Here is a 14506-nt window from a genome sequence, read left to right as displayed (position 1 = left end):
CTCCCTCCCCACCCCCACACTTTCCCATTTGAAATTCCATTCTCCATCATATTACCTCCCCATTGCAATCATTGTAATTACATATATACGATATCAACCTATTAAGTATCCTCCTCCCTCCCTCCCTTCCTTTTTTTGTTGTTTTTTAAGGTAGGGTTTCACTCTAGTCCAGGCTGACCTGGAATTCACTATATAGTCTCAGGTGGCCTCAAACTCACAGTGATCCTACCACCTCTGCCTCTCGAGTGTTGGGATTAAAGGTGTGTGCCACCACACCCGGCTCTTTTTTTTTTAATTTAATTTTATTTATTTGACACAGAGAGAGAAACAGGCAGACAGAGAGAGAATGGGCGTGCCAGGGCCTTCGGCCACTGTAAACGAACTCAAGACATATGCACCACTTTGTGCATCTGGCTTACAAGGGTCTTGTGGAATCGAGCCTGGATCCTTTGGCTTCACAGGCAAATGCCTTAACCGCTAAGCCATCTCTCCAGCCTCACACCTGGCTTTTCATGTTGGTGCTAGGGATAGAATTCAGGCCTCATGCTTACACAGCAAGTGTTCTTACCTGCTGAACCATCTCCCCCCAATTCATGCAAATTTTAATGAAAAATTAGTAAATATACAAATGGAAATGAATCTTGAAGGAAGAAATAGGACAAAATATTATTTTTTCAGATTTTTTTTTTACTCTTTGGACTTTTGTTTGCTTTCAAGGCAGGATCTCATTCCAGCGCAGCTGACCTGGAATTCTGTGGCCCCAGGCTGGCCTGGACTCATGGTAATCCCTACCTCCCTTTGGATTTTTGAGATAGGGCTTCAGGTAGCTCAGTGGCTTGTAACCACGTAGCTGAAGCTAACGTTGAACTCTCAGTCAGCCACCTCTGCTCCTAAGTGCTGGGCTTTTAGGTAGACCTGGGTAATTTATTTATTTTTAATGTTTTTAGTACAATGCCAGTGTACATGAGTACACCAGGAACTCTTACCACTGCAGATTCCAGATGGATGTGCCCTTTTGTGCATCTGGCTTCATGTGGGTACTGATAAATCAAACCCAGGCTGGCAGGTTTTGCAAGCAAGCTCCTTTCATAGCTGAATCATATCCCTAGCCTTATAAAAACTTTTAATTCTTTTTTGTTTTTTTCGTTTTAAACAAGTTTATTTAAACAAGATGCTTGACTTGAAGGGAAACCTATCTAGGATCTTTTTTTAGAGCAATTTATCCCTATTTAAATACAGATTGTCCTATATGTAGCAGCTATGTATAAAAATGTTATAAAATTGTCCTTGGTTTTACAATGATAAATGAAAACCATTAAAATTCTCCAAACAAGCTGGGCATAGTGGCACACGCCTTTAATCCCAGTACTCGGGAGGCAGAGGTAGAATCACCATGAGTTGAAGGCCACCCTGAGACTACCTAGTGAATTCCAGGTCAGCCTGGGCCAGAGTGAGACCGTACCACGGGTGGAAAAGAAATACTCCAAACAAGGTATGTAAGGATTTTTTTTCCATGCCAGACGGGTAACGTGCCAGAGCATAAGAAGGTTTGTGGGAGGCACACGTCATGCTAGCGCGTGAGCACCCAGTCATCACGCTTGTGAACCAATAAAAGGATCTGTAGGATTTTTCTTTATGTTTGTTTGTTTGTTTGTTTATCTTTTTATGGTTGTTAAAACAATGAGAGCAAAATCACTTACTGGACAAAAAAGATAAGAGCTGAGTGAGCATGCCACAAATGGAGCAAGTTGACATTTCCTCAGAACCGGTACTTTTCCCATACCATCTCCATTTACCAACCAAAACATCAGCCGTTCCATTTAAAAAGAAAAAGCACAGTATGCTTATGCGCATGTACCTGTTACTTTATGGACAATAAAGGAATGGGGAGGGGATAATGAAAGAATAGAGCGAACCATACTCCTGTAGTAGTGTGGATGTGGTGGAACCAAATTGCAGCTTTCTGATTGAGAATTGAGAATGTATTCTTGGTCTGTATAACAAAGTCCTGGAGTAAAGTTCCCTTTCAGTAGACACCTCCTGCCTGCTGCTGGAGCGCAGCAGTTGTTTCTTCCTCTTCAGACCGAGCAGGCGTGTCTGTTCATTGATTGGCTACTGGTCAGACTGGAATCTGAGGTGCCTCATTGATGAACCCTGTGGTTGACAATAGGCTTTCATTAAATGGTTGTATGTGTCTTAATCTTAAACTGCACCACAGAACCATCCTGCCCACAACCTTCAAATTAATTAATATGATCATTGTTCTTGGTCTTGACTCCTTCCTTGGGTTTCTTGTCAGCCAGGGTCACCTCAGCTGCCGCTTCACAAAAGAGGTGCCAGGTTCACGCCGAAGGATCACACAAGCAGCACCAGGAGAAGAGGCAGCAGCCTCTTCTGGACGAGGGAGAGCTTGAGTTTATTTTTTATGATTTTATTTTTTAAAATAACATTTTTATTTATTTTAGAGGGAGAATGGGTACACCAGGGCCTCCAACCACTGCAGGTGAACTTATAATAAAAGTTTTTGTCAGTTGCATATAAGACTTGACACTTCTTTAGAATCATGTGCCAAAAATTCCAACCATCTTTTTATTTTTTTTCTTGTTTGTTTGTTTGTTTGTTTGTTTTTGGTTTTTCGAGGTAGGGTCTCACTTTAGCTCAGGCTGACCTGGAATTCTCTATGTAGTCTCAGGGTGACCTCGAACTCATGGTGATCCTCCTACCTCTGCCTCCTGAGTGCTGGGATTAAAGGCATGTACCACCATGCCCGGCCCAACTATCTGTTTATATGATTGGTAGGTTATTTAATATATGCAAGCTGACTATAGATCCCCCTGAATTCTTTTCAGAGCAAAGAAATGAAAGTCCATACCTTAAAAAAAATTTTGTTTTGTTTGTTTTTTTGAGGTAGGGTCTCACTCTAGTCCAGGCTGTCCTAGAACTACTATGTAGTCTCAGGGTGGCCCCACAGTCATGGTGATCCTCCTACCTCTGCCTCCCGAGTGCTGGGATTAAAGGTGTGCACCACCATGTTGGGGAGCCATGGTGCACACCTTTAATCCCAGCACTCGGGAGGCAGAGGTAGGAGGATCACAGTGAGTTCAAGGCCATCCTGAGAATACAGAGTGAATTCCAGGTCAGCCTGAGCTAGAGACCCTATCTCGAGAAACCAAAAAAAAAAAAAAAAAACCGAGAGAGTGGGGGATAGGGGACAGGCATACCAGGGCCTCTGGCCACTGCAAATGAACTCCAGATACATGTGCCACTGTGCATTTGGCTTTATGTGGACACTGGAGAATTGAACTCGGGCCATCAAACTTTCAAAGCCAGTGCCTTTAACCACTGCGCCATCTTTCCAGGCTGAGAAAACTTAGCATTAGAATATCTATCCTACTTTCTTTTTAAAAACAAATTTTATTTATTTAACTTATTTATTTGAAAGAGACAAAGGCAAAGAGAGAGAAAGCACCAGGGCCTCTAGCCACTGCAATTGCACACATGCGCCACCTTGTGCATCTGGCTTTACATAGGTATTATGGAATCGAACCTGGGTCCTTAGTCTTTTCAGGCAAGCACTTTAACCAGTGAGCCATACCTTTATCCCCCTACTTTGTTTTGCTGGCTGTAGAGAGTCTTAAATAACATCAGGGCTTCTGTGGTTCAATGCAATCAATACCTTTATCTCAAATGGGAGGAGTAATTATGAAAGGGAACCCTTGAGAGTGACATTTCTTCAACAGATTAGTTTAGAAAGAATACCTAGGCACTGAAGTGGACTTCTTAGGCTCTGGTTAGAATGCTTCTGTTTGAGACTGTCTAACCTGCTCAGCATGCTCTTGAACATGGCTTTTTAAAATCTCTGCTAATTGTTATAGTGTCTTTGTATCTTTGCAGTTTCTGGTCAGGATTTTGCTTAGGGCCAAGAAATACTTATGCTTGCTATCTCCCTTCTAGAAAGTATAAACAAGCATCCTGTGAGGCTGAATACAGGCAGCACTACACACAGTTGAGAGGTTTGATGTGGGGCCTTCCACTCTTACCAGGGGATTAGGACTCTTGACATCCTGGTAACAAGTGGTACTGGTGAGGCTGCTCCTTGCTGGCGGGCACAGGGCTCTGCCAGCGCAAGTCACTGTGATGCCAGATGTGGCTGTGAGTCCTTTGTTGTCTGAAGTCCTTTGTTGAACCCTGAAGGTGCCCTTTGGATAACTGGCAGCATGCTGGTAAAAAGGGAGGAGCAAGCTTTTAAAAGCAAATATATTTAAAATGTCTTTACAGATTTTTACTGCTGTCACCACTTGTGATCTCTAAGATCAATGTGTCTTTGCCTGTGGTAAACATCAGGTGTTTTGTGTTTTACAAGCTTGCATTCAGTCAGTCTAGAGAGTGAATTATTGAAGTATTTCTCCCACATATTTAAAAGCATACCATTAATTTATTTCTGTTTTTATCCTTAGTGTTCTCCATGGCCCGATACCCCCACAACCTATGTGAATAACAGCCCTTCCCCAGCGCCCACTTTCACCTCCTCACAGCAGAGCACGTGCAGTGTCCCAGACAGGTATCTGACTTGTGTGGTTATGCCTGTGCCTACCCAGTGTTCCTGAAACTTGCCTATCCATGCAGTCTTGTGTATGTGTGTCTGATGTGAGTCAGGTGATGGGGACAGCTGCACTCAGTGTCACAGGATAGTCGTCTCATCACCTGATAGCCATTTTGCGCCTAGTCCCTGTTCCTCACACCATCACAACTATGGTAATTGTAGAAAAGGGAGCATTTTCTTGGGAGGTTTAGGCAGGAAGGATTCCAAATTTGAGGCTAGCCTCGGGGCCACATAATGAGACCCTATCTCAGGAAAGAGGGTGAGAGTTTGTGGGGGGTGATAAAGAGCAAGCATGAGAGAAAAATTTCAAACTAGAGCCAAGATACAGTCTTTGAGAGATTAAAGGAAGCACTAATTAGTTTCACAGGTAAGGACAGGGTGAGCTGTTAAGGTGAGAATATAATTTGAATACATATGTTAAAGATTACATTTATTACAAGGCACAATGGTCATCAATGTTTGCCGTGTCAAAAGAGTTATTTTCTGCACTGTTTCTTCACCTCCCAGTAGGCACAGTTTTTCTTTTCTTTTTTCTTTGTTTGTTTTGTTTTTCGAGGTAGGGTCTCACTCTAGCCCAGGCTGACCTGCAATTCACTATGTAGTCTCAGGGTGACCTCTTAACTCTTGGTGATCCTCCTACCTCTCCAGTATGGGATTAAAGGCATGCGCCACCACACCCGGCTAAATGGGCACAGTTTTAATTGAATCTTTAAAATTAAAGAAGGGCCTTTAACTTCTAAAGATTCATGCAGATTTTAGTGATAGGTGTAGTGGGTGCTGTGCTCTCTGGCTGTGGTAGCTGAGCGTCCAGAGAGCTCAGAGTGGGAGTCAGCTTCGGCCTGACGCCTCTGCAGAAGCCTGTTCTTCTTGGCATTGCTGGAGGACAGTAGTTCAAAGTTCCTGCTTTTATCAGGAAAATTATGCATGCTGAGAATATAGGGGGAAAGGCTGGCTTTTTATACTCATTATTTTACATGGTCTAAGAAAACAGATAAAACCATGCTTTCCCCCTGTGGTGTTGGAAGAACTAGGCAGGAATTTGTTTTCATGCAGTTCTTGAGTTTATGAGATGAAAAATACTTAATGGACTCAGACACAGGGAGAGGTGGAGAAGCAGCAGGTAACCAAGCAAAGAGGCCCTTGCTGGTTTCTTGTGAGTAATCCTTAGAAAATGGCTGGGCCTTTAGAGATGAGCTTAGCATCCACTGTGTTCCAAAGAGTAGCATCCTGGGTGTTCATTGAGCAAATAAATGACCAGACAAATTCATGTTGTAAGAAAGTTTCAGTGGGTGGAGAATACATTGGGGTTGGGAAGCTGGTGTTATGAAAGGATTGCCAAGATGGTGCCTATTCTCTGTGGAGCTGTTGGACATTCTGATTCTTTTTCGAAGTAAAGTGAGTAGGTATTCTTCATTTTCCCAACACTGGTCTGAAGAACTCAGGGAGCTCCTTTTCACAAAACCTGAGCCACTCCAGCACACCAAGAAGGCAGCATAAGCCTTGGTGATGTTACACCGTCCCTGTGTCTCCATCAAACCCTCACTCACTCTAACTTGTATGCCTCAGCAAGCTTGCACAGCCCTCTCCCACAGTGGTGCCTTTTTCCAAAGTTACCTTGACTTGTCTAAAGAATCATAAAAGTATTCCTTCCTTTTCCTTTCTCCAGCAATTCTTCATCCCCAAATCATCAGGGAGATGCAGTTGCCCAGGCGTCTGGGGAAGTAAGTATCTTTCTCTAAAGCTACCAGATGCTTTCAGCAACCTACAGTTTTGTTTTCATTATTTGACAGAGAAAGAGGGAGGGAGAGAGAGAGAATGGGTGCACCAGGGCCTCCAGCCACTACAAACAAACTCCAAACACATGTGCCCCCTTGTGCACCTGGCTAACTTGGGCCCTGGGGAATCAAACCAGGATCCTGTGGCTTTACATGCAAACACCTTAACCGCTAAGCCATCCCTCCAGCCCTTGTTTTTTGTTGTTGTTGTTTAAATTGTTTGCTTCTTTGTGCATGTGTGCATGCCAGGGCCTGTTGCCATTGCAAATGAGCACTAGGTGAATTGAACCCATGCCAGCAGGCTTTGCAAGGAAATAACTAACTACTGAGCCATGTCCCCAGCCCAGGGTCTTACATTTTAAAGTTTTTAACAAGGACTAGAGTTAGATGGCTATTCTTATGGGGTGTTTTTACTTGAGATTTTGAGGCTTATTGTGTTTTATTTAAACATTATTCATAACATGTCAGTAGCTTGGGTTTTTTTTTAAGTATGTTCATCTTCTTTGTCAATAGCAAATTCAGCCTTCAGCTACGACACAGGAAACACAGCAGTGGCTGCTCAAAAACAGGTTTTCTTCCTATACCAGACTGTTTTCCAATTTTTCAGGTATGTCTGTGTGCACAAGAGTATTTTGCTTACTTGGATGTTGTTTTTGTTAGTAACTTTAGAAGATGTGTACTTTTTTTAAATGATTATAGATATTTATGATGTAGCAAACAAACATACCAAAAAAAAAAAAAAAAAAAAAAAAAAAAAACTATGTCCCTCCCAGTTTCCTCCAGTGTAACACTTGGTAGATTACTTCAGAGCCAGGAAACTGTCATTGTGCAGTGTACAGAACTACCGGTGACTACTCCTGTCTGAATGTTTTCCTTCTATGCAAGATTTTCTCAGCTTTTAATTTATTTTATTTTATTTTAGGTTTTTTCAAGGTAGGGTCACACTCTAGCCCAGGCTATATGGAATTCACTCTAGTCCCAGGTTGGCCTCGAACTCACAGCAGTTCTACCTCTGCCTCCTGAGTGCTGGGATTAAAGGTATCGGTCACTATGCCCATCAGTTTTTGAGAGAATACTTTGCTTTATAGCAAGTTACAAAAGTAGTACAGAAATGGCCCATCATATTTTGTTGAGCTTCTCACAGAATTGTGGTACAACCAGAAGTCAGCACTGGTGCCCTGTGTGCAGATCTCTTGTCTTTTCACTGCTTGGATATGATCTGTTCAGCTCCACTGCAGTTAAAATGCAGACATGGCACAGCACAGGCTTCTAGAGAACTCTTGCTGCCCTTTACATCATCCTCGTCTCCCTGAGCATCCTGTCTGTGTGGTCATCCTGAGAATGTCACACAAATGGAATCTTACGATATTTGTGGCCTTTTCTCACAAACCTAATGATCTCAAGACCCATCCAGGCTGTCCTGTGTGTCTGTGGGATTATGGAGCAGTATTTCATAGTGTGGGTTTCAGTTCCTTTCTTTTTTTTAAAGCTAGAAATTGTACAAGTCAAGGTTGGGAGAAGGACAGGCAGATGAAAAGCACACCATAGCAAAGGCTCTGACCATGGGAGTTCACGCGCTGTGGTATTAGGCAAACCTGTGTTTGTGCGTGAGGTGTTGTCAACTCTGAGTTCTCTCAGGCCTGGCCTTTGCTTTTCCCTTAAGCTGGGGCTTCTGTTCACTTCTCTGTTCTGGAAGCCTGCAACAGCTCATATCCTTCCATCTACTGTTCTGCGTGGGTCATACACACTTGTTACAACTGGTGGTGCTGCGTTGAGTGGCCCCAGGAGAGATGAGAGACCTCATTCTTTGGTCATCTCATTACAAGATGACTTCATCAGGATCACATCTCATGGTAGTTTTGCTTCTCTGGTCTTTATTTATTCCTTTTACAAACCAGGAATTTATCAAATGCTCATATTCAAGCCTTTGAAACAGATTCAGTACATTTTTATCATACAGAAGTCATGCCTTCATTGCAAAAGACACCTTAATTTTCCCAGTTAACTTTGTCTTGACTGATTGACCTCAATAAACGAGCAAAAACCAACATGCTGCAGGCGTATCCAGATGTAGGAAGCACACAGGGCACATGAAGGGCTCAGGGGTGACCGGGCTTGCTGTCCACGTCTCCCTCACACGCCAAGCTCAGTAATGACTGTTTCTGGGGATGGGGTCTGGAGAACGATGTGCTTCTGCACCCCACCTTCCTGCTAGAACTGCCTGCTGTGATGCAGTGGCTACAGAGCATGTGGCTTGGTCTTGCCTGCTGCCACAGAAAGGGACCCAGTCTCCTCTCCTTGCAAGGCTCAGTGTATGACTTGGGGCAAGTACCTGAAATGCTGGCTGCCATTTATTTTCTCTTTTGTAAAATAAGGGATGGAGAAAAGGCTCAAAGAATGGTAATGGAAGGGGATTTTGATGATAGTGCATTTATATATACTTGTCTAGAAGTCAGCAATAAATAAGTTTACACTTGTGTTTGGGTCACAGGCGTGTTTAAAGCCAGGAAGTTAGGTAGTGGGCTCTTGTCCTGGGAACCAGCAGACCACTGGCTAGACATCACCTGACCCCACGACGCTCATGAGCACATGCGGCTGTGTGCAGGATACTGGCCTGTGTGTCTCTTCCCAGTGCTTTGAAGAGGATTACTGCTCTCTTCTAGGTGCCGATTTACTAAAGCTGACGAAGGAGGATTTAGTTCAGATTTGTGGTGCAGCCGATGGAATTCGGCTCTATAATTCACTGAAGTCAAGGTAAAATACTGTGGACTGTTGTGCATGAGATAAGAATGTACCTTTCTCTGCCTGGGGGATTTGGTGGGCAGAATGTGTCTCCACGCTAGGTTGGCGTGTGCCTGTCTGCGCCACCGAGCATCAGCCCAGCGCTCATGGGAGACTGGTGCGCGCCTTGAGGGCAGGCACTGGTGAGGGCAGAGGTACATATATACCATGGTAGCAGTGCATATGGGCAATACTGAGTTATTGAAGATGACTGGGTTTTTGCCAAGAAAACAAAACTTCTAATTTAGGTGAGCTATACAGAATCGGTGGTTTTCAAGGTCATGATTGTTACTAAGCAGTTATTAATGCATATGCCTCTAAATGTGAATGTAAATGATAGAACTGTAGATTGTGCTGGCATCTAAAATCCATTACCTATCATTGATATTTCTAGACATGTGATGTGAGAATTCCATTACAATTGAGCCTTACTAATTTTATTTGTTTTTTGGTTTTTGGGTTTTTTTTTTTTGTTTTTCAAGGTAGGGTCTCACTCTGGCCCAGGCTGACCTGGAATTAACTCTGTAGTCTCAGGGTAGCCTTGAACTCATGGCGATCCTCCTACCTCTGCCTCCCGAGTGCTGGGATTAAAGGCGTGCGCCACCACGCCCGGCAAGCCTTACTGATTTTAAATTGCTTACTTACTCTTGAAGCTTAAACTTAAGTGTCTGACAGACCATCTCGGTGGTTTAGACTGAGTCAGGACCATCATGTTAGACCACCTGTAATAGGGTGTGGTTTGCATGTTACTTTGTGTAACACGATGATACTGTAACACTCGTAAGGAAGTAGACCTTAGACTCAGGCAGCTGATGTACATGTGCTCAAGCCGCCTGGGCTCCCGGGCTTATCTGTGGCATCTTCTGATTGCAGGTCGGTTAGGCCCCGCTTAACCATCTATGTCTGCCAGGAGCAGCCAGACAGTACCGTGCTACAAGGGCAGCCCCAAGCTTCAGGAAGTGGAGGCGAGAGTGGAAGTGGGACACCTTGTGGTGGGTATTGAGGTCATCTCAGTTCTGTGCTCTCCTTCGAGACTGTCAGGGATGGGAAGGGTTTGAGCAGGTGGAAACTGCTGTTGTAGGAAGGCTGCTGAGTTGCCGGTGCAGCAGAGAGGGGAAAAGAGGAAACTAGCAGCCTTTCTGGTGTCTCGGACATGCTGTGGATCTCTTTATATGATCATCTGTACCAAAAATACCTAACAAGTAGTGGTAGTGCTTGAATGTGTTGAGACTTTCTGTCTTTTGTTTTTCTTAAATCTCAGATTTACTGAAATCATGAATATAATATTGGCAACTTGACAACAAAGCAGGGGGGTTTTCATTTTTTTCTCCCATTTTCACTAATTAAATGGGAAACTCCTAAATCATCGCAGTAAACGGTGCAGCAGTCCAAGTGTGGACCTACCTGGGGTGAGTGGCACGGGAGGCTGGTGCCGTGTCAGCGCACACCATGTCGTTTTCCACTGGAGGGCAGCTTCTCACCCTGCAGAATTTTCACAGTTGACCGGATAGTCTGGCTGCTCCTGTCTCTTTCCTCCTCTGAACATAGCTCTTTAAAAAACCCGCCCCGCATGGTGGCGCACACCTTTAATTCCAGTATGGGGAATGCAGAGGTGGGAGGATGCTGTGAGTTCGAAGCTAGCTGGAGCTACAGAATGTTACAGGTCAGCCTGGGTTAGAGCAAGACTCTGCCTCCAAAAAGAAATGTAAAAAATAAGGGTTCAAGAGATGACTCAGCACTCAGGGTGCTTGCATGAAAAGCCTAAGGACCCCACTACCCATGTAAAGCCAGATGCATAAAGTGGCACATGCCTCTGGAGCTCTTGTGCAGTGCTAGAGGCCCTACTGTGTCCATTCTCACTCGTACTCTCCCTCTCTAAAGTCAAATGTGGGGCTCAGTTAGTAAAGTACTTGCTTCACACACATGAGGACCTGAGGTAGATCCCCAGGACCCACGTAACAATGCCGAGTGCAGTGGCACATGCTTGTAATCACGGTGCTAGGGATGTGGAGACAGGAGAAGCCCTGGGTTCATTGGTTGGCCAGTCTAGTCTACTTGGGCAAGTGACAGGCTGATGAGACTATCTAAAATAAACAAGTAGATGGCACCTGGAGAATGGCAGTCCACGGTTGTCCTCCACACACTTGTGCACATGTACACAGGCAAGTTGTTTTCTGTTTGTTCTTTGTTTTGACAGGGTGTGGGGAAAGTAGTATATGAGACAAGTCTCACTGTGCAGCCTAGCCTCAACTCGCCATCCTCTTGCCCTCAGCCTCTGGGCTTTGTGAGGTGGGCACCACCACACCCCACTGTCGTGTGTATGGTGGGTATGCAGGGATATTTCCCTCTTCCTTACATTCTGAAACAGAATTAAGGCAACACTCAGATCATTTCAGATAAATATGTATTGTGGAATTCAAAAGGCAGTCATTTGTCCTGATAATAAGCAGAGCTCTGAGAAATATAAATTCTTCTATTTTGAAAAATTGGAAGGCAGTACAATTATGAGCTTTTCCATTTGGTATCATTTCGACTTTGTGGGCTGAAGAAACATTCTTGAAGATTGTGTGTATGGGTGCACCAGGGCATCTTGCCACCACAGACACCAGACACTTGCACCACTCTGGCTCTGGTTTATGTGAACGTCTTGGTAATTGAACCGAGCTGGCAGGCTTGGCACACAAGCACCTTGAACTGCTAAGCAGTCGCCCCAACCCCAACATTCTTTTTTTCTTTTTTTTTTTTTTTTTGGTTTTTCAAGGTAGGGTCTCACTCTGGTCCAGGCTGACCTGGAATTAACTCTGTAGTCTCAGGGTGGCCTCGAACTCATGGCGATCCTCCTACTTCTGCCTCCCAAGTGCTGGGATTAAAGGCATGTGCCACCACGCCTGGCTAACCCCAACATTCTTAATGCTAAAGGAAAAACTTTTTTTTTTTTTGTTTTTTTTTTTGGTTTTTTGGTTTTTTGAGGTAGGGTCTCACTGTAGCCCAGGCTGACTTAGAATTCATTGTGTAGTCTCAGGGTGGCCTCGAACTCGTGGAGATCCTCCTACCTCGGCCTCCCGAATGCTGGGGTTAAAGGTATGCGCCACCATGCCCGGCTTAATGGACAAACATTTTAACATGGCTCTCTGTATCATCCTAAGTCTTAATATATCCTCAGTTTTCAAAGATTGAGTGTTGGTAAAGTACAGGTGAACTACTTCTGTAGAAGGCCAGGGAGTGAGATTCTTACGCCTGCAGCTCAGCCACTGAATGCTCAGCCACAGGCAGCAGGCAAAGGACAGGCAGCCACACTCCTTGAAGTGCTCCTGCTTGGTGCAGAGGGATCGTAAGGGGTCAGAAGTGGTCCCTGTACATGTGTTTGAGTTCCCCTAATTTTTTAGTTCTAAGCTTTTCAAAATGTCTAAGTCACAAACATTACTGTATTTATAAGCTAACAGTTTATGTGCTTGGGAACAGGAACTCTGAGCAGGTCATATTGCTGATCTACATCCAGCTAAAGTCACTGCTTGAACAGGGCCCACTTGAGTAAGACTTGGGCAAATTTCTGATGTTGGTTGTGTTGCTTGGACAGACAGACAGGCTGTGGCTGAGATATTCCCTAAGAAGTCTCAGCCTTGCTAGCTCATGTCTTTAACATTTATACACTGTTGGCTTGCCTACTTTTCTTTTAATCTTGGAGTGGTGCACAGTTTTCACTTCTCAGGTTAAATTGTCAAAGGATCATTGGTTCAGAAACGGTTCTCCTTCAGGGCTTTCTTACACGTATTGCTGTAGAGCATGTATGGGTACCTGCATGTCAAGGTGCACGTGTGGAGGTCTGAGGACGACTTGTGAGGGCTTCATTCTCTCCATCCACTCTATGCTTGATTCAGGTCTTCCTTGTCTCATTTGTGCCGCTTACATGTGCCAGTCTAACTGGCCCACAAGCTACCAACCTCTGGCTTCACCTCCAGTTGCTGTAGGTGCATTGGGAATCCATATGCATCGCTTTGTGACCAGCTTTAATGGCTGCTGGGGAGAGGAACTTGGGTAGCAGGCTCACAAGCAAGCGTCTTTATCCACTAAACCATCTCTTCAGCCCCACTGTGTTTTTAAATCATTATTTACAAACAGAGAGAAAATGAGGGAGAGGAATGAGTGCACCAAAGGCCTCTTGACGCTGCATACAAACTCCAGACACATGCACCCCTTTGTGCACCTGGTTTTATGTGGGTACTGAGGAATTGATCCTGGGCCATCAGGTTTTGTAAGCAAGCACTTAACTGCTGAGCTCTCTCTCCAGCCCCAGCCCTGCTTTGTTAGACAGCTTTCTATCAGGCTTAGTTCATGGAGCACAAAATCTTCCCATTATAAATATGCAGCTCAATTACCTTTAGGATATGTACATAGCTTTGCAGCCTTTGCCACAATAGTTTTGAGTCCCATTGTCCCCAAAGGTCCCCTGTGCTTGTTTACAGCCAGTCCCCTTTCAGTTTTAAATCATCTGCATATGAACTTCATGTTTGTTGCCAAGAAACCCCAAAATCTGAAAAGTTCTTTTGCACAAGATTAAAATTTATTGAAACTTATATGAACATAAATAATATTTTATAAAAATAAAATGTACTTACATTTCAGATAGGTAGTTAGAGATTTTAAAATAGAAAAGAATTCTTAATTTTATACTTAGAAATTTTAAGTTTTATTTCTTTAGAACTTTGAAAGCTATATTTTATAGATCAGGTAATAAATGGAGAGATTATTGATAAGGTGTTACTGTTTTCCTCTTTAATTTCAGTTTACCATGCAATCTATTTGGAAGAAATGGTTGCTTCAGAAGTTGCTCGGAAGCTTGCATCGGTGTTTAATATTCCTTTCTGCCAAATTAACCAGGTTTACAGACAGGGCCCCACTGGTATTCACATTCTTGTTAGTGACCAGGTAAGTGAAGCAGGCAATACTCACTTTTCCTTTCATGTTGGCATTGGTACATATTGTGGAGCTGTTGAAAAATGCTCTTGACTTCTTTTCAAGTACTCTTTTTTTTCTCTTTTTAAGTGCTCTTTAAGAATCATTTCAAAACTGATAATCAAAAATTTCTATCCAATAGCCGGTGTGGTGGCACACGCCTTTAATCCCAACACTTGGGAGGCAGAGGTAGGAGGATCACCGTGAGTTCAAGGCCACCCTGAGACTCCATAGTGAATTCCAGGTCAGCCTGGGCTAGAGTGAAACCCTACCTCAAAAAACAAAAAAAACAAACAAAAAACAAAAAAAAACAAAAATTTCTATCCAATAATTACAGAATCCTAATCAAGGTGCCTCACATCTTTTAACCCCAGCCCCAGCATTCAAGAGGCTG

General features: G+C 43.8%; 1 protein-coding gene and 1 non-coding gene across 3 annotated transcripts in view; one reads left to right on the top strand and one right to left on the bottom strand.

Annotated features, from left to right (window-relative positions):
- Positions 1-14506, top strand: part of Ubp1 (upstream binding protein 1) — a 66456-nt gene that overhangs the window by 46764 nt on the left and 5186 nt on the right. For both annotated transcript variants that reach the window (XM_004662071.2, XM_004662070.2), the window contains 6 exons: positions 4458-4561; positions 6270-6324; positions 6892-6985; positions 9042-9132; positions 10033-10151; positions 13943-14085. In XM_004662071.2, coding sequence (XP_004662128.1) covers positions 4458-4561; positions 6270-6324; positions 6892-6985; positions 9042-9132; positions 10033-10151; positions 13943-14085 — 606 coding nt within the window. The remainder of the gene's footprint in view (positions 1-4457; positions 4562-6269; positions 6325-6891; positions 6986-9041; positions 9133-10032; positions 10152-13942; positions 14086-14506) is intronic.
- LOC123455698 lies at positions 1515-1618 on the bottom strand. The gene has a single exon (XR_006634080.1). It is a non-coding gene; the product is annotated as a small nucleolar RNA U13 (small nucleolar RNA).

Source organism: Jaculus jaculus, chromosome 17, assembly GCF_020740685.1.
Source record: "Jaculus jaculus isolate mJacJac1 chromosome 17, mJacJac1.mat.Y.cur, whole genome shotgun sequence".
Taxonomy (NCBI): Eukaryota; Metazoa; Chordata; class Mammalia; order Rodentia; family Dipodidae; genus Jaculus; species Jaculus jaculus.
This window is presented reverse-complemented; position numbering and strand designations above follow the sequence as displayed.